Source organism: Diabrotica undecimpunctata, chromosome 10, assembly GCF_040954645.1.
Source record: "Diabrotica undecimpunctata isolate CICGRU chromosome 10, icDiaUnde3, whole genome shotgun sequence".
NCBI lineage: Eukaryota > Metazoa > Arthropoda > Insecta > Coleoptera > Chrysomelidae > Diabrotica > Diabrotica undecimpunctata.
In genome coordinates, this window is record NC_092812.1 from 33,884,711 (window position 1) to 33,912,256 (window position 27,546).

The following is a 27,546-nucleotide window of genomic DNA, read 5'->3' on the forward strand; positions in this document are numbered from 1 at the left end:
CTTTTACTTAAGAGTATATTTCTCACTTTCCACAAATTGATTGTCCTGTTCTTCGGATTAGTCGTCATGGTTAAATCCATTTCAAATCCGTAGGATGGTGACCTAAGTGGAGTATCCCTTCTCCTTTATCCGAGCTTAGGACCAGTAACAGTGCTTTTGAGCTACTCTATAAACTTAACTGCAGTCGTAGTAACAATTTCGTAATTGTTTTGTCGAAATGTCAATCACTTACGACGATTAAAAATGTTAACTTTATTCCAGAAGTTTTGTATTTAGTTAGAAAATTATTAGGATCACTTTGTAATAGATAATTCTTATTTTTAAATGAGGCTACGATGCTGCCAAACATTAAGAAATACAATATAGCAAAAGAAGTGGTTATTGAGTATATTAAAAATTGCTCACAATTTTAAATTTTAATTTGTTTGGATTTTGTTCTTTACACGTTTTAGGTTATTTCCAGACACTGTGGAGACTACTAAAAAACAAAATTCTTCTTTTAAATATTGCATCATATGTAGTGGTTCAATCAGCTATAATAAACTTTGCGCTTTTTGAGAAGTATTTCAATCAATCCAAATATCACGTATCTATAGAAGATAAAGACTCTTCAGGATATTCAGACCCAAGCATCATCCAGATGACTACAAATCTTCTAAAGCAACCGTTAATAGCTGTTTCTTTTTTAACAACGGGATTGATCATAGCAAAAATTAAGCCAAAACCAAGAAACTTAGTGATATGGAATACTATAGCCTTCGCTCTAGTCATCCTAATTTTCTGCAGTACAGCATTTTTCAATTGTACACATGGCATTAAAAACGAGCATAAACACTCAATAACAATTCCTTTCTGCAGTACAAACTGCGCATGTCCAACTGGAGAACCGTTCCAACCAGTTTGTGTGGATGGAAGTACTTATTTTTCACCATGTGTAGCTGGATGCAAAAACTTCACAGCAGCTACAAATGTAAGTATTAACATTAAAATATTGATGGATGAATATTCTTGAAAATCTGTGGTTGTTCTGTTGAACCACGTACGTAGCCTTTTTAGCCAGGAAATCCTTCTCTTTCCTGGTCCTCGTTTTCCTTTCACTTTTTCTTGTAAATTTATTTGCACCTATAGAAAAGATATATCTATACAAGATATGTTTTTAAAAGTATTTATTCTTTTATTTTATTTTATTCTAACTTGTAGGTTTACCATGATTGCTCATGTGGATCGATAGTAACAGAAGGTTCATGTGATGAGGACCGTTGTAAGTTTATCTTGGCCTTGAGTCAAGTTAACAACATTGTATCAAATGCGATTATGGCTAGTACACTTATTGTCAACGTACTAATTATTCTAAGATCAGTAGCAAAACAAGACAAAGCCACGGCTCTAGGACTGGAGCTAACTTTTTTAGGATTGGTGCCATATATACCAGTTAAAATTATCTATCATTTTGTAACAGGTAAATACAATTATTCACATTATAAAAGCTTTTGTATTATGTCCGGAAAGTGTGTATTCCGTCCATCGTTCGACGATTTCCGTTTCTATCATTATAAGTTCACCTGCTTCATTTCTCATAGGCTGTGTTACTCCAACACTTGCACCTTTTCTGACTGACTTCACTTCACTAAAGAATTTCCTTATTTCATTTCTTTCGCCACTTCTGTCCATTTCCCGGATTTGCTGTTCTAGGTAGCTCCTCTTTTTAGTTCTGAATAGTCGCCTTGTTTGTGCTCTTGATCTGTTAAAATCTGCTTTGTTCTCTTTTGTGGGGTCTTGTAGCATTTTCAATCTTTTTTTCAATTTTATTTCCAGGATTTCCTTGCATGCTTGGTCAAACCATTTCCGTTTTGGGTGAGTCCTCTTTTTTCCAATGGTTTCCTTGGCTGCTTGTTCTATAACTGATGCCACTTGCTGCCATGTTTGTTCTAACTCTACATTATGCTCTTCCTCTCCCAGCAATTGGTATATGTTGCTTATTGACACTTGATAATCCAGTTCTTTATTTGATGTTTGTAGGGCTTTTATGTTCCATATTTCTCCTTTTTCTTGTTCTTCCAGTTTCTGTATTGATAATCGCGTAAATAAATAAATAAATATAGTCATACATTATGTAGGTCACTGTTATAGTTATCGGTCAAAAATTGGAGAATAAAAGAAAGGATACTTGCTACAAAAACAAATTTACTTGTACTATAAATGATTCTAATATTTTTTGGTTAATTTTTTGTGTAAGCAAATGAAATAATTTCTTCTTCTAATACATTGTTTTATTTTCAGAGGGATTTTGTGAAATCCAAAATGATAATGGGTGTCAATACTTTTCCGAAAATTTTCCTCTGGCAGTCTCCATTGTAACTATATCTTTGGAGTTTTGTGGAGTTCTTCTATCACTCTTGTTACTGATGACCATCAATAACATTAATCTTTTTAAAAACAGGATTAGCTACGACTATGAGCTAAATAACTTTCACTCTAGAATAAATACCATTGATCGCAATGACAGTCAAAATCCTGAGGATAATTTACCACCAAATGAACAAGATCCATTCATTCAAGAGCTAACTAATAGTTTACAAAGAAGACACACTCCTCAAATGAGTCGGCAAGAACGAATGCAATCGTACATAGACGACGGCGAGTTGGTTCCACCATTACAGCCGCCACCCAAGAGAAGAAGTTCTAAAATGTCATCTAAATCGGAAAGCGGCAAATCTGATAGTTCTAACAGCACTACAAATAGGGCTAATTCCTTAGATATGTTAAACGGAAAATCCGAACTTGCCAGTAATAAAATAGGCTCCAAAGCTTCGGCATCCATTGATTCTGATATGTCCTCCCTGGATCGATTTGCTGATTCACTGGAATTTTTAGACAACTCTTCTCAGGATTCAAAAAGGTTTCTAGAACAAACTATTGCCGAGATCGATGAACCTCAAGAGAACAAAGCAGTGCCACAACAGAATGATGTCTTTGAAACGGCTTTCTAGGAGATAATAAACTTGTTCTGGATGCTCTCTTTAACGATTAAGTCGAATCCATACACAAGGAGTACGAATCCTCAAGGTGCTGACAAGTAGTACCATGTGAATTCATCAATTTTTTATGTTATGTGTTAATTCATATACCATTTACTGGTATATATGTACTATAAACAGTTCTTTATTTACTTCTTAATTTTGACAAATTCCGACCGGAAACCACTAGTAATCTAATGATATAGGTTTTTTCGAGAATTTTAATCCATGGAATTATTTCTTTATGACCTTTCTTCTACAATTGCTGCAGTATATTAAAAATATGACAAAGTTATGAGTTGATGCATGAGTTTATTATACTGCGATGTCTGCAGATGAAGACGAAAAGCCTGGACAAAATAATTTCAGATTGATGCTTACAAAGCTCGAAAATAAAGTATTATTATATACAAAGCTCCTTCTGCGAAAGGCTATACACTAGTTATTAGTTTATAAAATAAATTACTAGCGATTACTACATTTTTTATATCTTGAAGAATCACCAGAAGACATTTTTAAATGAAAATGAGGATCATGAGACTGACGAAAACGCCATAAGTTTCTAGAAAAGACGTCGTTCTAAAGTTAGGGTTTAACAAAACTTATCAACATTTGTTAATAATAATTGTTAAGGGAAGATTTTTTAATAAAAGCTTAGTTGCTGAGATCATCATCAATGACTTATACAACAATCCTGTCCACTTTTGCCTGTCTTGAGTAACTCTCCTCTATTTAAGTCCGATAGATTCTAGGTCGGCATCCAAGTATCTAAGTCATCTTCTTATTTGTTGTTTCAGTGATCCTTTCTGAAGAAAAATTTTTCAGAATGTTGTATCTTTTTTTCGCCTGATTAGATCCATCTAAAGCATGTTACCTTAATGATTGTCACATCATAAATTGCCCCATAGATTCTACACAAATCAAAGTTGTAACGTCTGCGTTATTGGTGAGCTATTAATCCTTATTGCTATAGGATAACTCATACTCAACGCTCCCAAAAAATAATTCAATGCATGGGTCGGATCTGTTGCACTCTAACATCGTATGTGCCCAAGTATCCACAGTATAGGCATTTATCTATGCCAAGCTTTCCAAACCTAGAAAGGTAGGCCCTAAAACACCCGTGTCCTGTGAGCATCTGCATTATTGAGTCTATTGATCTGGTCGGAGGCTTGTTGTAAAAGCCTTTTTAAGAGCATATCTTCAGTTGTTCCTACTATCTTAAAAATAGGCATTTCAAATAGAATTCTATCATTTTGTATGAGTATATTGTTAAGTAAATCAGTTTTGATGTACGACAAACTTTTATGTTTGATATCCACCATTTACCCATCCAACCAGCCCTGAGTAACTAAGCCTTTTAAGATTTTAAATTCCGATATTAACCTTCATAAATTAATGAAAGAAAGCATTTGTCGGCCAAATATAGCAACATCCTACATACATATTGTATCTTTGGATGCATTGATTTATTTTGTTTTTAAGAGCTGCTTTAATTAGTACTACAAACAGTCTGATAGGCATGTTATCAACTATATCATTTGTCCCTACATTATTTTTAGGAAAATATTTGTACAAAATAGAATAAGAAATATTTGTTTGATATTTTATTTGTAGTTTATAAAAATTATGTAATTTATATATAAAAACTATTATTTAAACTCAATCACATCCTCAAGTTCTACATCTTCTTCGAATATTTCAACATCCTTTACAAAATACCAGACGCCTAGATCGAACAAGGCACCAATGAAGACGAAGGTAGCGGCTGTGAAATTCATAGTTGATCTTAAGTAAGCGCCGTTATACAGCCAACAGTTTCCTGTACCGGCACAAGTTCTCCCCCAAACAAGGCAGGCTTTATCTGAAACAGAAAAGTATTAATAGAATAGAGAAATAAGGTAAGAAAGAAAGGTTATAAATCAGACAAAGTTGGAACCCTGGAGGCATTGTGCCGGATTCAATGTCACTTTATTTGTACACCATATACATAGCGGACATACCTACTGCGCAGATCGTTATTAAGCCTGTACTATGACGGCATTGCGATACCAGCAAGCAGCTGAAACCCGGACATAGCCACAAATCACCTATAAAATTCGTTAAATCGATTGCAAAGATGGTATATAAAGTGGAAAATAGCAATAAGCCTAAAGAAAATACAGGCCGTTACATACCAATAAAGGAAAGGTAGACCGACAGAGATATAAGGATAGCCAATACCCCAATTAAGTGAAGCAGTCAATATAAATACCTTGAAATCACACTTGACAAGAAAGTAACGTTCACAGACACTGGTAAATCAAACGGTCTACAAAGCCAATGCACTTAGGAGTTAACTCTCTTCACTAATAGGTCGAAAAAGCAAATTGAGATTTAAAACCAAAATCAGCACGGTAAACAGCATAACTCTGCCAACACCGACATATGCTTCTGCAGCATAGGAACATACCTACAAACAAATAGGAAGAAAATACAAACAGTCCAAAACTTGATAATCAGAGAGGCTCTGGGGATACCTAAGTACGTACCATTAAGTTACGTATTTAGGGACTCTCAATAAAGGAGGATTCTGCGAATGATGGATGAGAAAGCATATGAGATATTCAATAACCTCAGAAACCATCCCAACATTACCCTAAGAAAGTTGACAGACTATAATGAAAATGTAAGGACTGTACACAGACGGACTAAGTAGCAAATAGCTGGATATAGGATATATATATTATATAAAAAAAGAGCATTGCTTTTATTCCGCCCAATGTCAGTGAAGGATGGTAAACGGCGAGTAGAGCAGAAGTGTGGTGCTGAATTATAGGGTAGTTCGACGAAATGGGTCTTATCAGATTTCCAGTGGAGTAAGACTCTGGGATGTAAACAGTCGTAACTCAGCAAAATACAATAGGAGCGCACCGGAACACGTGATTCTGACTGGAGGAAAACGCATTGGTCACCAAAAATAACGGACAAAAACTCAATAAAAAGACCTTTCTACTATGGTAATCATGCCTCCAATATATATATATATATATATATATATATATATATATATATATATATATATATATATATATATATATATATATATATATCGAGTGACTTCTAATCCTTTTTCACACATTATGCAAACACACACAATGGGTGTAAGAGACCCGTCAGGCCTTTTATACTTCCGCTCAGGGATAGGCCCTAACCATCGAGGTTATATGCAACAAACATGGGCTCAATGGCCAGGCCTTTCGGGTGCTCAGTTGGCGGGGAGAACAAAATTTATTTTGCCAATTCGGCGGCCGAGTAAACGAGCACACACATATTTCGGACAGAGAGATATCAACAGAGAGATAGGTCGGTGCCTCTCCGTTCGAAACACACTCTTTTCCAGGTACTCAAGTCCTATAGTCATGTTATTTTTAGCAGAAGTAAATTCAGTAAAGTACCTAATTTAGAAAAGCCGTTTTTTGTGCTACCCCTACCGTTAGGTGGCCTTACCACAATCAAGAAAAACAGAGGGTGCTTCATTACCCAGAACGCCCAAAATAACGATCAGTTGATAAACCCTCCATCGTAAGTCACACGTTGGGGAGTGGTGGAGGAAAAGCTTGGGGATCAAATAGGTACCACTTCATAATAAAGTGCAACCGGTTATATGGTTATATGGGCAACCTATTGTACAATGGTACACACATATTCCTAGGGGCAGGGTTAAACGAGTGTGTGTGTGGTAAGAACGTACTTGGATGTAAACTTTGACCTTACAAGTTCTTTGAGTTTTATGAACCTCAATGTTTCTTGTAGTGGATTCGGTGAGGTCCAACAATTTGAGGTCAAAAATGCATCCTTTTAATCCTTTAAGTGTTTTAGTGGTAGCTACATTAATCATGGTTGTTATAGGTTATTTTTCTAACCTATAGCAATGAGTACTAGACCATAAGCATAAATAGTACTGTTACATAGAATCTTTGGCAAAACAAAAAATAAATATTATTGATTTCTAAAAGTTAGTTTAATCTATTCAACATTGTCAACATATCTCACCTAATTTTTTTACGCAATTTACAATTTTTTTCATGAATACCAAAGCAAATTAAGGGACTGCATGTTGTAAGAATGTTAGTTTGCCTTCTTGTCTTTAATATGAAAATGAAATCTTTTGTAAGTTTTTCCGAAAAGATGTTCTGTGTGAATATTGAAAGAAACGTTTTTTTCCAGTAAGCGAAAATACAAAAAGACGATGGCAACAGCTTCTCGCTGCAAAACAAGTGAAAAAGTTTGTAAATAAAGGCCTGAATGATACTTATGATGGTAATTATTACCTGTCTTATTATTAAGGTGCTTCTGATGCAAAGAGCAGTATACACTTGTATCGTACAGTACCGAATCTAAATAAAGTACAAATGTTGCTTCTAGTTCAATCTCGAATATTGTTTAACATAAAACAAACTTAAATATTATCAACAAACTCATTCAACTTTCGATTTCCCAGGTAACGGTGATAAAGATTTTGAAGATTCGGTTTTATGTCAAAATTTTTCTGCCGAAGAGATTGGTACTGTGAAGAAAAAAATCTACATATATACTTATTTGATAATAGTGGTTTAGTGGATAAAAGTAAATAATAACAAAGACCAGGTGCATGTTTTATCCATCACAAAATCGGACTTAAAGTGGTCCAAAAAGAAAGATTCAAAATTAAAGGCACTTACGGTAGATTTCCTAACGGCGGTTAAAATATGAAACAGATAAAATTCACAAACGGAAAACTACTGTATCATATAAAACAACAAATGCACCAAAATGTACGGAAAACAACATGATTTAGATCAATAATCAGTTCAAAGCAACTAAATAGAGCCTACGGACTTACCGTCTTAATTTTTGGATAAAAAAAAAGTAGAAGAGTTCTTACAATTTTAGAGCACATAATTACAAACCGCACACTATTTTCCCACTTTCCCTTATACAGGGTGATTGATTAGTGTGAGAAAGCTCAGTAGATCTGTTATAGTAAAAATTACAAAAAACAGTTATTGACAAAAATTGTAGGCAGCTTTAAACTCCACATTTTAAAATTAGTTACATTATCTTACAGGGTGTTCCATAAGATGGTGGCAGACCAAACTTATGTTTTTTTAAACAGAACACCCTGTATTTTATTTTAAATTTGAAATCTGCTTCATTTTCACATTACAAGAATGTAAAGTTTTTTTATGTTATACCGGGTATTTAAAAAGTTATAACCAATATTACCTGAAAATCGTATCAAGTTTAACTCCCTGTATAAATAAAAAAAGTGTATAGGAACATTATTCTATTGCAACCATAGTTTTTTAATAATTGTTAAAAATTATAAAACATATTCGTTTTCATGATATTCGTTAAATCAAATACAGGGTAAGTCAAAATGCAAGTACATTATTTTCTTGGTAATTTTAACTAGAACAGCCTGTATTTTATATCACTATCGAAAAGTACTAATATCGTACTTCAAATTTTATGAAGTACTCCCTATACCTAAAGTTATCAGTTTTCGAGATATTTTTATTTTTCCATCAAAGTATTAATTTGGTAGATATTTTAACGTTTACCAATAATTATTGTGAGTTGGCCATGATTGATTTGTCAGAAAGTGACAGTTTGACATTCTTCTTCTTCTTCTAATGGCGCTACAACCCTTTGTGAGTCTTGGCCTGCTTAACAATGTTCTTCCATTCTGCCCTGACAGTTTGACATTATTGTTTATTAATTCAGTATTGGGGTACACTGTAAATTAGCAACAATTATTATTTAGTAATTCAGTAATTAATTCAATTTAAATTAGCAATAATGAATTTTACTACTAACGAAATGGTAGATATGATCTGGATATTGGGGGAACGCAATAAAAATTCATTACTATCAGCTAGAATTTATCAAGAACGGTTTCCAGATAGGCGGCAACCTAGACAAGATACATTTGAAAAATTGAAAGATCGATTTAACCGCACTGGTTCAGTGAATTATGAAAAACATGAACGAACAAAAACTAGTGTGACAGAGAAAAACGAAATGAGTCTGTTGATGGCAGTTACAGAAAACCCTCACACAAGTATAAGGAGTATTTCCAATGAACAAGAACTTAGTTACTACTCTGTTCAAAACATTCTATCTAAAAACAAGATGCACCCTTATCATATTCAAAAGCACCAATAATTAAATACTGATGATTTTCAGAAACGAATAGTATTTTGTGAATGGGCCTTGGAAAAAATTAATAGATTTTTTTGATTATGTCGAAAACGTTTGTATCGAAAAGGCATAACTTTCATTTCTATTCAACAAGTAATCCATACCACATAGTAACACATAGTCAAACAAGATGGTCTCTACATGTGTGGGGAGGTATCGTCGGTAACCGTGTAGTAGGACCATATTTTTTTGAAGATAACTTAAATTGTGAGATTTATTTAGATTTTATCGTAAATCAATTACCGATATTATTAGAAGAGGTTACACTTAATATACGTGAACAAATGTGGTTTCTACACGACGGTCCTTCTGAGCACCACAAGGAATTAGTACGTGGTGAACTTAAATCAGTTTGGTAAAAGATGGATCGGAAGGAATGGACTGGTAAGGTGGCCCCCAAAATCACCAGAATTCAATAAAATAGACTCATTTTTTTGGGGTTACGTTAAGAACGAAGTATACAAAATACCTCCAACAACAAGGGATGATATGAAAAATCGAATTCGAAGTGCATTTCAAAATATTTCTTTACAAATGCTTAGTAATGTATGCAACTCTTTCAATAACCGCTTTCAAGTTTGCATAGATGTTTTGGGAGGTCATGTTAAAATTACTGTTGTTTTTTATTTTTCTATGTGTTGTTATTTTTTTTAAATTTTCCCTCGATTATTTTTGATAAATTTTATTTGAAATAAATTGTTTTCTTTTCTGTGTCGTTATTTCGTTACTGAATTAATAAACAATAATGCCAAACTGTCAGTTTCTGACAAATCAATCATGGCCAACTCACAATACTTATTGGTAAACTTTAAAATATCTACCAAATTAATACTTTGATGGAAAAATAAAAATATCTAGAAGACTAATGGGAGTACTTCATGAAATTTGAAGTACGATATTAGTACTTTTCGATAGTGATATAAAATACAGGGTGTTGTATTTAAAATTACCAAAAAAATAATGTACTTGCATTTTGACTTACCCTGTATTTGATTAACCGAATATTATAAAAACGAATATATTTTCTAATTTTTAACAATTATTAAAAAACTATGGTTGCAATAGATCAATGTTCCTATACTTCTTTTTAATTATACAGGGAGTTAAACTTGATATGATTTTCAGGTAATATTGGGGATAACTTTTTAAATACCCGGTATAACATAATAAAACTTTACATTGTTGTGATGTTAAAGTGAATCAGATTTCAAATTTAAAATAAAATACAGGGTGTTCCGTTTAAAAAAACATAAGTTTGGTCTGCCACCATCTTATGGAACACCCTGTAAGATTGTAACTAAAAAAATCTGTAGTTTAAAGCTGCCTACAATTTTTGTCAATAACTTTTTTTTGTAATTTTTACTATAACAGATCTACTGAGCTTCATCACACTAATCAATCACCCTGTATAATAATAAAACCATTTTCACGTCAGTGCTTACCCATGTTTCAATTTTCTTATCATTCATTTAAAGCAAAAAAAAGTAAGTACTTACCTAAAATGAAGCCGAAGAGTATAGGAGATGGAACAAAGGCACACAGGCTCATTAACATCAATCCAAAGCCCATAGCAACAGCCTTATCTTTTTCTTCAACGCATCTAAAATATCAAACAACTTAGTGATCTTGTTACACGAAATAGTTTTAGCCTGTTTTCCAGGCAATGTGGCTAATACATTTAAATTTTCATGAGAAGGCTAATTTGACGAAAAAATATGCCTTAGGAGGCTATATATAAGAAAGAAGAAAAAGAAATTTATTATATTTTTTTATTGATATACATGTATATTCTTGTATATCAATAGAGTTGAAGCCTGGACACTGACGCAAGCCACAGAATAGCGGATTGAAGCCTCGAGATGTGGATCTACAGGAGAATACTAAAAATATCATATGTGGACCATGTAATTTAGTGAAACGATGTAAGCTTGAGTACCTTGGCCACGTGATGCGAAACGAAGAAAAATATCGAATTCTTCAACTCGTTATGCAGGGTAAGGTATTTGGCAGGAGAGAACTGGGACGCCGTCGTATTTCGTGGTTAAAAAACCTCCGACGATGGTTTGGAATGACCTCCGCGGAGCTGTTTCGCAGAGCAGTCAACAAAACCATGACAGCCTTGATGATCGCCAACATCCGGACCGGATAAGGCACTAAAGAAGATGTATTTTTTACACGGTTAGAAAAATCAAAAGGTTTTGTCAATAGACGTTAATAAACGTTCTATATATTTATGTTCATTTAAATATCTTGTAATCGTATATTTTATATTTAAAATGAAAAGATTTGGAATTACAACTAGATAAAATATATTATACTCAAACAATATTCCTTACCTGACAGTAACTAGAAAATTGGAAGCTCTTCCTGTAGCTCCACTGAACTTTAGCAGACAGACTACGGCCAGAAAGATATAAAACTGGAATAGACAATCTACCTGACAGCTTCCCGGAGAGGCGAAGCCGCTATTTTTCGAAATATCGTCCAATGCTTTCTCAAATTGACTTGTCTCTTCGATTTTTGTCATCTCTTTATAACTGTGCGTTTCATCTCTTCTAATACACGAACAATCGGAAAATACGTTCGACCCATTTACGTTGATGACATCCCGGCAACCTGCATGACACGCGGATATATAAGTCACGCCGTTTTCCGAACATACTGGGTTGTATTTGATATGTTCGCATTGACAAGCAGAGTTGCACTTTGATATGGGGTCCAACCTAAAATTGTTTAAACCACATAGAATGAGTTATCTTAATTTTATACAAAAAAAATTGCTCTTAAAACAATTATTATTTAATTATTAAGTCACAAATCTTTATATTTATCAAATATCCTTTGTCCATGTGTCAATGAATTCATGATAATATTTGGAAAAACAGTTTTTAAAAAGTAACTGCTTCTTTTTAAAATTACTTATTGTTTTTAGCAATAAAAAAGTTGCAACAATTGGGATGGTATACAAAAATTGACGACCTTTCAAAATAAGGGCCAGGCTAATAATCAGTCCCATTTAAAATGTTTAAAATTAAAGTTGATATGATTCGCATTTTATATAAAGGCAATATAAATCGAATTCACTTCTAAGGCACTTCTGCTTTGAGTTCAACAAACCCGGCTTCGAAACTCAACCGAAGACAAAGACAAAGAAAACTAAGAATCGGCACATGGAATGTGCAGGGCTGGAGAACAGAAGCCAGTGAAGTAACATCAGAATTCGAAAAGATGAATCTCGATATCCTCGTCACAACGGAAACAAAAAAGAAAGGAAACGGCAGGGAAAGAATAGGGGAACTAATCCATGGTTGGAGCGGAGTAGAAAAGAAAGACCGCGCAAAAGCTGGAGTTGGAATTCTACTAAAGAAGAAATGGGAAAAATCTATAGACGATTGGGAACCCATAAACGAGAGAATTGCCAAACTGAAAATCAAGATGTATGGCAGAGAAATTATAATACTAGCAACATACGGTCCAACGGAAGACAGTCCAGCCAATGAGAAAGAACGATTTATCGAACAACTTCAAGAACAAATGGATAAGAGAAAACCTAAACAAGAAATAATAATAGTGGGGGATCTAAATGGAAGAGTCGGAAGAAAAGACACAATTAACGACAACGGTGAAAGATTGGTAGAACTATGTGAAGTAAATGATTTGAAAATTATGAACGGATTCTACAAACACAAAAATATACATAAGTACACATGGACTCAAGAGACAAGAAAACTAAGATCCATTATTGACTACATTATCATGAACCACAAAAGCTCCATCAAAGTGAAAGACACCAGAGTGAAAAGAGGGGCAGAGTGTGGAACAGATCACAAACTTGTGGTGGCATGGATGGAATTCCCCTATATCTGGACAAAACAAAAACATACATCGATTGTTACAACGGGAACGACAATAAACGAAAAGAGGCTCAAATTACATCTATTGCAGGAAGAATCAATAAAAGATTTATACAAAAGAAGACTAGACCAAAAACTAGAAGAATTCAGATATGACACGTTAGATGAAATGCATGAACACATAAAAACCTGCCTGATTTCAGCGGCCTTAGAAGCTCTTGGAGAAGACGACCAAAGGAACACCCATCAGAATATCAAATTAAGGGAAGACACATTGAAATGCATAAAAGAAAAGAAAAAAATACACATAAAATACCTAAACACCAAAAAACAGGAAGACTTAGACCTATACAGAGCGAAAAACAGAGAGGTAAAGAAAAGAGTAACAAATGAAAAGAACGAACGATGGGAACAAGCATGCACAGAGATAGAACGACATATCGGAGGAACGAGAAATTCAGAATCATGGCGAATATTAAAAGCACTTCAACGAAATAAGACAGAGAAAACCCAGATCGGCAAAATTAGTGAAAACGAGTGGCAAGAATACTACGTAGAACTACTTACAGAAAACCGTCCCCAATTTCAGGAAGAGAATATAGAACATGCAGGAAATGGGGCATACGACCAGATAGAAATAAGCCTGGCAGAAGTTAAGAGATCAAGACATTGAAGAACAAAAAAGCCAAAGGACCCGGAGGAATACCAAACGAACTAATTAAAAACGGAACGGAAAAGTTATTCCGCATGCTACATAGAATGTTCGAAAGAGGACTAAATGGAGAAGAAATACCTGCGGAATAGACACAAGCATACATCACATCCATACATAAGAAAGGAAACAGGAAAAAATTTGAAAACTATAGAGGAATTAATATAATATCGTCGGTAGGTAGACTTTACGGGAAAATTATTAAAGAAAAACTAGAAACTGAAATAATAGGAAAAATTGGAGAAGACCAAGCAGGGTTCACAGTAGAAAAATCATGCCTAGATCATACGTACACATTAGAACAACTGATAGAGAAGAAAATGGCAAAAGGTAGACCGGTCCATCTGGCCTTTGTTGATCTAAAGAAAGCATATGACTCAATACCTAGAGTCAAATTATGGGAAGCAATGAATGATCTCGGAATCCGACAAACACTAATAAAAGCAGTTAAAGCACTATACAAAGAAAACAAAGTAGCTATTAAATGTGGAAATAAAGCCTACAATCCATTTAAGACGACAAAAGGACTTCTACAAGGCTGTGCTACGTCCCCTACTCTGTTTAAAATATTCTTGGAAAAGACACTCAAACCATGGAGGAGAAAGTGCTAAGGAATGGGCATACCAGTAAGAGACGAATACCTATACACCTTAAGTTTTGCCGACGATCAAGTAGTCATCGCACAAGATGAAGAAGATCTCAGCTTTATGCTCAGAAAACTAGAAGAAGAATATAAAAACAACGGAATGGAAATAAACTTAGAGAAAACCGAATACCTAACAACAGAAAACAAGGATATGAGAAACCTAGAGATAGACGAGGGAAGACAAATAAATGGAACAGATAAATTCAAGTATTTAGGAACCATATTATCGAACCAGGGAACAACAGAAGAAGATATAAACAATAGACTGAGACAAACAAAAAACTGTATAAGACAACTAAACTCAGTGTTGTGGGAGAAGAACATTACGATAAAGACAAAAAAGAGAATATATAACACCCTGACATATGGGTCCGAAAACTGGACAATAAACAAGAGAAATAGAGGTAGAATAAGAGCAGTAGAAATGGAGTTCCTGAGGAGAAGCTGTAGACTTACAAAAAGAGACAGAATTGAAAACGCAGAGATTAAGCGGAGAATGGGAGTGCAATCAGACATAATCGACTATATAGAGGAGAAGAGACTATCCTGGTACGGCCACGTCAGAAGAGCGGACAGAGGACGCTGGATAAACAAAATCACAGAATGGAGCCCGATTGGAAGAAGAAAGAGAGGAAGACCCCGAAGGTCATTCAGAGATGAAATCGACGAGGCTATGGAGAAAAGAACCCTGCGAGATGGAGACTGGAATGACAGGGAAAATTGGAGAAAACGGTTGAGTGAAGGAAGACAGTGAAAACTGTGGAAATCATTAGTAGTAGTAGTAAATCTAATTCTCAGGCTAGAAGAATCCAAATTTAATTACAATGTACTGTATAGTAGACCTGTTTTATTGCCCTTACTCTTTTAAATGCCTCTGCCCCTAAAGGTCTGGGTATTTTAAATATTTCTGAATTCAGTTGCCAGTAAACTGAATAAGTATATACATACTAATACAACTCGATTGTTTTCCTATTCTTATTCTAAATCTTTTTTTTAAAGCAAAAAGGAAAAATTTACTTACTCTCCGTTTGGTAATAAAGGGATCTTATTGTCCATCTCGCTGCAGCCCAAATATGCATATGAAATTATCCCGCTTACAGATATCAGGCCTACGAGCACATTCCACGCTGCTAGACTTCTAGCCTTCGGCTTGTACTTCGAGATAACTATACCAGACAAAAGAATACCAAAGGCTGAAAAAACCAGTCCCATGCTTCCAGTAATTAAACTCGAAGCTGAAGCTGATTGTCTGTACTGGGTTTCTATGTACTTCGGAAGGAAGATCCAGTAAGGCATGTATCCGAGAAAATAAAATACTGCTGCAAAGTTGTTCATCATCAAGGTTCGGTTGTGCATGACTCTTTTGAAGGTTTTAATCATATCTACAAAAAACAGGTTTGTTTTAGCATAAAATCGCTTCAGTGAAATTGTTATCAAATGGACAACAAACGGCGCAATATTAATTGATATAATTGGTGTTTCTACTGCGGTGTAGGAAGTAAAGGGAAATCACTGCACTATTTATCTGTAAAAAATAAAATATAGGACTATAAAGGAAAGTACGAATATGACGAACACATTTTAACGTTTCCACGTCCACTTTTTCTTTAAGTTCAATATATCAGATAAGCCTGCATTTTTGATAGAGTTCAATGATATAATTGAAAGGCTTTTGAGCAAATGATTAGTATAGTCATTGTTTATCAGGCAAATAAAACGACCAACTCCATAAGTTACAAATTCCTAAACTCTGGCATGAACCAGAAACACTGTCCATCCAAAACTCTTGGATATACAGCTTCTCAAAAACTAGACAAACATTTAAAAGTGATTTAAAACATCACTTAACTGAGATCAATACAAAGTCTGACAGGCTAAAAGAATGTCTGAGAATAGACAAGGAGATAAAGGGCCAATAGACAAAGACACTATTAAAATTAAGACCATGTAAGCATAAGTCAAATTTCGAGCAACATAATTGATCAACAAAAACAAAAATGATTTTTTATCGAATATATATTAAAATAAAAACCCCTTCAAAGAAAATGAATTGAGTAAAAAAATAATCTGAAATTGTGAAATTTTTATGAAAATCTATAAATAAAATTTATATTCACTTTTCTACAAAAAATTTCCATTTTTCCATCTTTGAATATTAAAATGGAAATAAATACCCAAATTTTATTCTTAGTGTAGAATTATTTTGGTTAAATTTCCACCCAAAAAATATTAATAGCTCGATGAAATAAGATTTCTCCTGGGACTGTCACAAATCCAGGTATCTGAAATTTTTTTTAGTTATTATAGGCCGATATAAAGAAAACCTATACGTTTTTTGCCGAGATTTTGGCGTCTTTTTTTAATTATTAATAATTAAGTTACCTAAGAGGAAACTTCCTTGAGGGGGAAGGTGGTTTTCGGGATTACCTTAGTTTATAGAGCTTTCCTGTATCTGATAGTTTTTTATATAAATATTCCTATCGCACTGGGGCCTGATGATGGGGCGTATAATTGTAAGCCTTAAAAGCGGTGGCCCAAAAGTTACCATCATTAAATAATAAAAAATCTACTTAAGATTGTAAGTATTGACTCATTTCCCATATACTGATATTATGGACTCACATTGGCAACCTTTTCATCATTTGAATAATATATTTATTTTTTGTTGCAGTACAACTGTAATGTTATGGGATGGTAATATTATTGCCTAGTGTAATTTCTCATTATTTTTAAAAATATCTAGGCACAAACTGTAATTGAGCATTTATTTCTTTTATTATTTATTTTAAATTACGATCTTTTTTTAAATTACGAAGTAATTTTTTTGACTTAAAGGTATACACCAATTGCTGTTTACCACCAAAGCAAAATTTCTAATGATAATAATAATTTTTGTGAATTAAGTTGGGGCACTGAAACACAAACTTTGGAAACTTTTCTCCTTATTAAACTGGAACAGGTAGAACTGACCCACAATGCCAAATGTGGTTATCTTTAAAAATCTCACTTAGACTGCAACTACACATTGAACTGCATTAACTGCCACAAAACTACTTATTTTCCATAAAAAGAGACAAAAAACGAGAAAACATTTCAAATTTGACAGAAATTTGGACAATTTGGACAATGTCGCAATTATCTCTTCAGCAAAGCCTCGATGTATTTGAAACGCATATATCGAGCGGCTTAACGATCAAAGATTACCGAGGAATTACCCATCTGTGAAATATAAACAACTTTAAAATGGTTTATTTTCGACCTCGGCGACGCAAAAAGGAAATAGAAATACACTGAAATTATTCTTCGGTGTTTTAATACATATACTAGGGGATTTCAATATCTACCAAGGAATTTACAAATGCTATAGTATTTCGAAAAAGTGATCATTATTCTAAAGTCTAACGAATAAAACCAAAATATCTTTAAATCAAAAAACAATGACTCTCTTACCTTTAAAAGACCTTGGAATGTCACTATCCTCTTCGGCTTTCATCGAGGATGCTTTGGACGGTTGTCTGGACATTTGTCGCTTCAGCAGTTCCTTCCTCACGGCTGCTCTTGGCAAAGTTTTAGGAAACAAGGCAAGTAAAGTGGAAAGAAAGAATATTACGATTGCCAAGATGATCCATCCCAGCCACCAAGCACCTAGCCACCGAGGATCTTGATTGTCTATGGTAGGTGTAAGGTTTGGGTTGACGTAAATCTTTAGGCATAAGGAGGCTAAAGCGTAACCAAGAGCAGGTCCTAACATTCTGATAAAATAAGTGAAGCCTGAAAGAAAGAAATATAGGCTTATAATAGCGATAAATCAGTATCTTGACCAAATCTAACATATATCTATATATATATATATATATATATATATATATATATATATATATATATATATATATATATCTTTTTCTTCCTCTCCGTTACTGTATCTAAAGTAGCCGGTACTAATCATTCTGGTCCAGATAATATTGTTTACAGTAGCTTTGAATAGTTTTAATGATGTTTTACCAGTCCTTTATCTCAAATTTTTAGCTACGATATTCGTCTTCTATCAGACTTACTTTTTTTTATTGTATTCTGAAGAATATGGTAGTTACTTATCGTTTTTTATTACATGAATAAATATTCTGGTTTTCTACGTTTAAATCTACAGTTTTCTCAGATTCTGCAGCTTCTATCTTTATCAGATCTAATTCTATTTGCGGTTCATTCTGGTATTCTCGTAGTAAAAATATATGTTAATATCATCTTGGATCATTTTAACAACCTGCAAATTTGCGATTAAGTGTTACCACTTTTTTTATAACCAGGATACGGTTGGTTGAAGATTTCCTTTCAGTTTTTTATTCTGTGTCCTAACGTTCTAATTGCAAACGTTTCTCTTCCGTTAATCTTCTTCCACTGTTGTTAGCTATTATCTTCTGGGTCTTCCTCTTCATAGTCCCACCATTTGTATTCTTAATGCTATCGTCAGCAGTCTCGTGTAATGCATCCTCTCTACATGGACCAGCCACCAGGTTTGGGATCTAATTTGAGTATTTATTTAACGTTTGTTATAAATCTACATTAATTTGTTGTTTATTCTTCTTCCTCAGTTTTCGTCGTCTTTCATTTCTCCATATATCTTACGTAGTCTTTTTTTCTTCTATATGTGCTTCATGATTGGGTCGTATATTTTATACTTAATCTATTCCAGTGTAGTTATTACAGTTTTTCACACCGTAATATTAGTTTTGGGATTACTGCTCCGACCACTTTGTTATCAGCTTGTCCTCTTCCCATATTTCCCATATCACGAGATTTAAGCTTTTTTAAATTCTGGGTTTCCTCCTGTATGAGCTTATTTTTAAGATTTTTAATAAGTTCTGTTATTTCCTGTCGTGTTTTGGTCTAGGGCCATTTTTAAATTTAAATTATCTGTTAATTCTGGGACGTCACTATTTAATATATTTTTAAAATATTACTTTTTAGCAAGATTGCAAATTGAGCTTACATTTTTTATAATTATCTTACGTCTTGGCGAAGCATTTCAGTGTAGCTAAGATGTTAATCCGGCGACTTCACCAATATTTCAAGGTTGTGGAGATAGGTAAAATGTCTGACTATTGTTGAAGCAACGATAATTTTTTTTTACGTAGGTGGTAATATTACTAATCAGATAGCCACTCACCCTCTATTTAGTGTAGAAAATATGAAGGGATCAAAAAAGCAGATCAACAATGATACAAATTCAGATCACATCACACAGTTCGATAACAAAACCGTCGAGAAAAAAAAAAGAGCACAATATAGAACTTTACATCATTTAGTAAATCTACTTATATTTCAATTCTTTTTTCAATCATATTTTTTCTTGAAAAGATAGGTTTTTTTGTTAATACTAATAATATTAATTAGATAACAATATAACTAATAATACGAATAATTGTTTTTTGAAATTGCCAAAAATATTGATAAGAATTTAAATCAAATTAAAGAATTTATTCGAACCTTCAACTTTATATCACTTTAAAATAATAAAAAGACAATGGAAGGATCTCTATCAAAAATGCAGCACAAATACAATTAAATCCAAAAACAGGAATGGGACAAGGCGACTGTTCCATTCCTGTTCATCATTCTCATGATCCTGTTCATCAAGATATTGGTATAAGTTTCAACTGAACTCGTTTTGGAACCGAAGAACCAGATTCACACCACTCTTTGGCCGCTTGTTTTGTTTCAGAATCATGATGATAGATCCAAGTCTCATCAATAGTGATGCATCGATGCACAAAATCTAAAAAAACGCTTTAAATAAATAAGTTGCGTTCAAATGTGTATTTGTTTCATTGTTAGCGAATTCGGCAACCATTGTAGTCACAGCTTTCTAAAATCCAATAGTTTTCAAAAAGACCTCTAAAAATTATATCCAGAAACCAAATCAAGGAAAAAAGAAGTATAAATCAAAAAGAAAAAAAAATAAAATACATAAATTAAACAAACACACTAAATAAAATTGACACAAAAAACTACACATTTTAGAAAGTCATTATCATTATCGATATCTTTATCCCTATGCAGGGAATGGGGTCGGCTACTAAAATTATTCTACCTTTATAAAGTTGAACTTTAATTTTTTAATTTTAAATTGTAAAGTGAAAATGTAAAGTTACTTCTAAATTTAAATCTAGATTTTATATACCTACTTACTGAATAGTGCCGGAGTTTTCGATCTCTTGATGTTGTCGTCCATATAAGAAACACCGAGTGTATGATACAAGGAACCCCCTATTCCGGAAATAAATTGGGCCGCAAACAAAATAAGCTGTGGAGAAGAATTGCCCTCTTCAAACTTGCAACCCTTACCTCCTTGGCGTTTTGCTTGACATAAATGTTTCCTCTGTTGCTGAAGCATCGCCGCCATTGTATGCTCGTTCGAATATAGTGAGGTATTAGCAAATGCCTTATGTTCTAATGTTAATGAGAGAGCGTCGTCACCCGCGCCGTACAGAAAATGAGGTAGTGCTGACATCAAGCAGAATAGCACAACGGTGTACATTCCAAGAGCCATCCAACGTGGTCGGTGGCCTCGTCCTGCATAGTAGCTTAGAATTGCTGATACCAGCAGCTGGCTGAGATCATTCCCTATTGTTATAATGCCTAGAAATAAAAAATAATTGATAGTTTTATTAGCAAATCGCATGAGTCTTAAACATTAAACTTATTCTAACAAACGTCAGCAAACTTTAATAGGTACTAATATATTCTTATTTTTTATATTACTACTACTACTAAGGATTTCCACAGTTTTCACTGTCTTCCTTCACTCAACCGTTTTCTCCAATTTTCCCTGTCATTCCAGTCTCCATCTCGCAGGGTTCTTTTCTCCATAGCCTCGTCGATTTCATCTCTGAATGACCTTCGGGGTCTTCCTCTCTTTCTTCTTCCAATCGGGCTCCATTCTGTGATTTTGTTTATCCAGCGTCCTCTGTCCGCTCTTCTGACGTGGCCGTACCAGGATAGTCTCTTCTCCTCTATATAGTCGATTATGTCTGATTGCACTCCCATTCTCCGCTTAATCTCTGCGTTTTCAATTCTGTCTCTTTTTGTAAGTCTACAGCTTCTCCTCAGGAACTCCATTTCTACTGCTCTTATTCTACCTCTATTTCTCTTGTTTATTGTCCAGTTTTCGGACCCATATGTCAGGATACTTCTTGTCAGGGTGTTATATATTCTCTTTTTTGTCTTTATCGTAATGTTCTTATCCCACAACACTGAGTTTAGTTGTCTTATACAGTTTTTTGTTTGTCTCAGTCTGTTGTTTATATCTTCTTCTGTTGTTCCCTGGTTCGATATTATGGTTCCTAAATACTTGAATTTATCTGTTCCATTTATTTGTCTTCCCTCGTCTATCTCTAGGTTTCTCATATCCTTGTTTTCTGTTGTTAGGTATTCGGTTTTCTCTAAGTTTATTTCCATTCCGTTGTTTTTATATTCTTCTTCTAGTTTTCTGAGCATAAAGCTGAGATCTTCTTCATCTTGTGCGATGACTACTTGATCGTCGGCAAAACTTAAGGTGTATAGGTATTCGTCTCTTACTGGTATGCCCATTCCTTCGCACTTTCTCCTCCATGGTTTGAGTGTCTTTTCCAAGAATATTTTAAACAGAGTAGGGGACGTAGCACAGCCTTGTAGAAGTCCTTTTGTCGTCTTAAATGTATTGTAGGCTTTATTTCCACATTTAATAGCTACTTTGTTTTCTTTGTATAGGGCTTTAACTGCTTTTATTAGTGTTTGTCGGATTCCGAGATCATTCATTGCTTCCCATAATTTGACTCTCGGTATTGCGTCATATGCTTTCTTTAGATCAACAAAGGCCAGATGGACTGGTCTACCTTTTGCCATTTTCTTCTCTATCAGTTGTTCTAATGTGTACGTATGATCTAGGCATGATTTTCCTACTGTGAACCCTGCTTGGTCTTCTCCAATTTTTCCTATTATTTCAGTTTCTAGTTTTTCTTTAATAATTTTCCCGTAAAGTCTACCTACCGACGATATTATACTAATTCCTCTATAGTTTTCACATTTTTTCCTGTTTCCTTTCTTATGTATGGATGTGATGTATGCTTGTGTCCATTCCGCAGGTATTTCTTCTCCATTTAGTCCTCTTTCGAACATTCTATGTAGCATGCGGAATAACTTTTCCGTTCCGTTTTTAATTAGTTCGTTTGGTATTCCTCCGGGTCCTTTGGCTTTTTTGTTCTTCAATGTCTTGATTGCTCTCTTAACTTCTGCCAGGCTTATTTCTATCTGGTCGTATGCCCCATTTCCTGCATGTTCTATATTCTCTTCCTGAAATTGGGGACGGTTTTCTGTAAGTAGTTCTACGTAGTATTCTTGCCACTCGTTTTCACTAATTTTGCCGATCTGGGTTTTCTCTGTCTTATTTCGTTGAAGTGCTTTTAATAGCACTTCATTTTTTATATTCAAAACTATTTAAATTCCAAGATAAAAAAGATCAAGAAAAATAACTAATTTATGATTAAAAACATTTAAACTTTGCAACAAACTTATTGCGTCGTCTTCCTTCGAACGTTGTAGAGCTATTGGCAAAGATCCTTGAACCAGGAAATCTATCTTATCACTATTAATCTTTTCCCTTGAAATTTTCTTAACTGATCAACCCTTGTATCGTATATCTATCCGTTCTCGTTAGGTGTCCAATCGCCTTGCATGTCCTTTGCAGGAATTGGAGCCATCGAGATCTGTGATAATTTTGAATGATACCTTTTCAAGTCACCTTAAATACGTAACCCTCAATGCTTTGTAGGAGGCATCGTCGATACTTTAGACTAAGATTTGGTCATTCTTCCAGATATTTCGATTTTTTAGCAACCATCTTTCAGTTCCTCTGAATACCGTCATACGTTGAAATAGAGGGTAACGAAAAGGCAGATAGTCTAGCTAGGTCCGCAGTAACCAATACAGACGCATCAGTGGAAAATCTAACGATGCATTTAGATTTAAAACCTTACTTAAAATCAAAATGGCACGATGTCTGGCAAAATCAATGGAATAGGAGCACCACTAAATTGATAGAAATAAAATCTTCCGTCCTTCCATGGAACTTCTGGCCTTCAAAGCGAGACCATCCAGTCCTAATAACACGTCTCAGACTAGGACACACTTCTACAACACATGAATACTTGTTGAAGAGAGAAGAGGAACCAGTGTGTTTTGTTTGTGAATGTAAAGTCACAGTGAAGCACATTTTGATTTACTGTCCAATATACTAAATTGAAAGACTATATCACCACATTCCAAAAACATTAAAAGAACTAGGAAAATCTAAATACGTAGCTGACTTGATAGAATTTTTGAAATCTATAAACTTTTTTAATAAAATTTAATACAATACATCAATAATTAACAATATATTATATACATTATTATGTAATTGATATTTTGTTTAAGCCTATGTATGTGTTTATCACTTTTTGTATTTTTCTTATGCTAATAACCTAAGTGGTTGAAGCAAAATAAAAAAAATCTTTGGCTTTAATGTCTTGATTTTGTTTTCTTTTTAGGCAGGTCCTGATATTAATTTATCAGTCTCTTTCTTGGAGACGCAAGTAAGAACCATTATCGTAGTACTTCTGCGATACCACACGCTTTCACATATTGATCCATTATTATTTGATGTCTAACTTAATGATATTGCATCTTGCTTCATATCAATCCAATTTGTGATAGAGTTGATTGATACTATCTAGGCCTGCAGCATGATCTGGATAGAATTGTAGACTGATTTGTGTATAAAGGAATTTAGTTGAGTGCAGGGCAGAGTAAACTTATGTAAAAAATGCATTGTAAACTATTTATTGGAGGTGAAGTTCACTTGCACTCTGTCAGGCTTTGGAATTACTCTAGATTTTGAACTCACATATTCTAACCATACGACATCCATTTTAAATAAATCCTTAAAGATCCTAGCTTTTATCAAGAGAAATTCCTGATGGGTTCACAATACTGGTTCTCTTAAAACTCTATATTGTAGTCTTGCTTAGGTATCTTAAACACGCTTCATCAAACAACCCTTTATATTACTTTAAATAAATTAGGAAATTTTTCCGTTATATTACTTTAAATTCTTCAGCAATAAGTTAAGTTACCAAGGCTTGCAACAAAGACTAAACCTATTGCCCCTTTCGTGTTAAAGGATAATAAGCGACCTTGACCAAAATCTGAAATTTTCTCATTGCCTAATAAGATTGACTTCTGTATCCCAGAATTAAATATTTGTAATTATCAGACTTTTATAATAGCATTTTATAGAACTATTTATGAAGAAACATATAGTGATAAACCACAAGTCCTTAGAACTGGACCACTAGCTCTCGCAGATAGGATCTACCGTAAGGTCCACCATTTCCGAATATCCACTGTATGGAACTCAATTAGCTATCCAAAGGCTAAAATCAAGAAAGTTTTCTCCGAGCAACACAAAACTTAAACACCATACACATTCCAGACTAGAGAGATGGGTTGCATGAAAGGACCACCACTGGGTGTATCTTCTAGAAGAATTAGCCCCTGGCCATTGCAATTAAATTACCTAAACCTTCGTTTGTGATCTTAGACTTTTATCTGGGTTTAAATTTACTATTATATTATTGCAATTTTAATTTTTTTACTGCACTGGTTGTTAGTGTCAAATTTTATATTTTATTGTAAATATGAATTTGTCTGTAAATAAATAAATAAGTATTCGAAAATGCACAAATTGCACTAAATAAAAACATGTGTACCTGTGGTTCTGCTGGGTATTTTAAATCTCTTTTCCAGTGTTGTAATCGTCCCATTAAAATAGGCATATGCCGCTGAAAAAGCGCATCCCAACACTCCGTATAAAAACACATAGGCCTTCTTATTAGCGAACTTCTGCAAGAAGGCTCCCTTTATAAACCAAAGCCCGCACGACGTTTCTTCAGTTAAAGAGAGCTCCTCAAGAAATTCACTTTGACTATATACGGTCGGAAAAATTCCTTGGATCTCTTCTTTAGCTATCACTTTATTCCCATCCATGATATACACACATTTATCGATTCAAAACAAACTTTTGCTTCAATGCAGCGCTCAGAAACATATCTCGATGCTAAACAAACTGTAGCACTGTCTTCTCATTGTAGTCAATCGGCTGAGAAAAGTTTCTGTCATATCTACCCTCTACCTATTATATAATTTATAAATATTTTGTATGGAATGCTAGCTATTTTACAAATGGTGTAATGACGTAACAGTTTTTTCTCTTTTGATTGATAAGTCGCCTAGAACAATGTGAAGATGTACATATTTGATTTATTTAATACCGTTATTTACTTTTTGATATGGATATTCATAATATACTAAATTCACAAGTGTTTCTGCTTTCCTATATAATACCTATTTATTTTTATCAGAAACAATATTAACTTAATTTACGGCAAAAAAATATGATATTTAGAGATCTTTCTCTTAACACCTGTAAATTAAAAGCTATAAAATTCTGGGAAATACACTGTTGGACAGATATACCGGGGCATTTAATTTTTTTTCATTTCTTTTAGAGTTTATTTGGCATTTTATCTATTAAGTAATACATTCTGTCGTACTTGTAGCTTTCATCAGACAAAGCGAAACAAATAAACAAATTTTTATGAAATCAATGACTGATGAAGCAGCTTCTTTCTCTCTTTCTCTCTCTACGATTGCCAATCTAGTCTTTAACAGTAATTGCCCTAATGTAGTCAATTTATCAATTTTGAGATCTACTTGTGCTTCCTTTGGTATCTCTTGATCTCTACTCCAGAATTCTCCGTGTCTACCTGTTATAATAGTATATAGCTGTGTAGCCGCCTCTACACCATCTCATTTTTACTACCTTCTTTACAATATCCTGCAAAGGAAGAATTTTAAAGGAATTACCAAGAAAAGCTTTACTTTATCTTACACAACTGTATAACGACGCATTAAGAACAGGACATTTTCCTCTAGTTTAGAAATTAGCCCAAATAATATTAATTCCAAAACCCGGAAAATCCTTGGAAGAAATATAGTCCTACAGACCTATTAGCCTTCTCCATAGTATGTCTAAAGTATTGAAAAAACTGCTGTTATCCAGAATATTGCCAATTTTAATTGACGAAATAATACCTCATCACCAGTTTGGTTTTAGGATACAGCACGTTACCACTGAACAGATTCCCCGGTTTATTATCAAATACGCCAATGACTGGAAAACAGAAAATATTGCTCCAGAATCTTCTTAGACATCTTCTTCTCATTGCGCCGTCTCGTTTCGAAGGTTGGCGATCCAAATGGCAATTGAGCGGTCGAACTGTCTCCTCAGGTCTTTCAGCCACGAGTTCTGGCGTCTTCCTACTGATTTTTTGCCCTGTACTTTTCCTTCCAGTATAACTTGAAGTAAATCATATCTTTCGCCTCTCAACACATGACCCAAGTATTGCATTTTCCTCTCTTTGATTATTCTTAGTAATTCTTTTTGTTTACACATGCGACGAAGTACCTCAACATTAGTAACTCTTTGTAACCATGGAATCCTTAACATTCATCTGTGTATATACATCTCAAAGGCATCTATTTTTTTTTTCTATTTCAGAGTCCATTGTCCAACTTTCACAGCCATACAATAAGACAGAAAAAACGTAACATCTGATCATTCGGATTCTAAGCTGTAGACTAAGGTCTGACTATCTGTCTGTCTGAGATATCTCTAGACATATCTCAGACATTTGACAAAATCTGGCAATAATGGTCTTTTATACAAAAATCCCTTCTCAACAATTACTTCAAAATCCTAAGGTCCTACATGCAAGACCGCGGTTACCTTGTACAACATCACGATGAGTATACCAGACTTCACCCAATTATGGCTGGAGTCCTTCAAGGTCCTATTCTCGGACCAGTGCTGTACCTGATATTCACTGCAGACTTACCTACATCATCAGAAGTTACAACAGCAACTTATGCACATAACACAGTAGTAATCTCTTCTCATGACGACCCAGCCGTAGCATCACATAGAATACAGGCTAACCTAAATGCAATACAAACTTT

General features: G+C 34.1%; 2 protein-coding genes across 3 annotated transcripts in view; one reads left to right on the top strand and one right to left on the bottom strand.

Moving 5' to 3' along the window:
* LOC140451881 (solute carrier organic anion transporter family member 2B1-like) overlaps positions 1–4,666 on the top strand; it is a 19,376-nt gene extending 14,710 nt beyond the window's left edge. For both annotated transcript variants that reach the window (XM_072545815.1, XM_072545816.1), the window contains 3 exons: positions 453–970; positions 1,201–1,459; positions 2,281–4,666. In XM_072545815.1, the coding sequence (XP_072401916.1) occupies positions 453–970; positions 1,201–1,459; positions 2,281–2,990 (1,487 nt within the window). In that variant the 3' untranslated portion in view covers positions 2,991–4,666. The remainder of the gene's footprint in view (positions 1–452; positions 971–1,200; positions 1,460–2,280) is intronic.
* Positions 4,610–25,798, bottom strand: LOC140451882 (solute carrier organic anion transporter family member 74D-like). Its single transcript, XM_072545817.1, has 7 exons — positions 25,239–25,798; positions 20,641–21,090; positions 17,905–18,225; positions 15,476–15,836; positions 11,579–11,965; positions 10,739–10,842; positions 4,610–4,881 (listed from the first exon to the last, which is right to left on the bottom strand). Exons 1-7 carry the CDS (start codon positions 25,513–25,515, stop codon positions 4,670–4,672), a joined length of 2,112 nt encoding a protein of 703 aa, XP_072401918.1. The 5' UTR covers positions 25,516–25,798; the 3' UTR covers positions 4,610–4,669.
* Between the last annotated feature and the right edge of the window lie 1,748 nt (positions 25,799–27,546).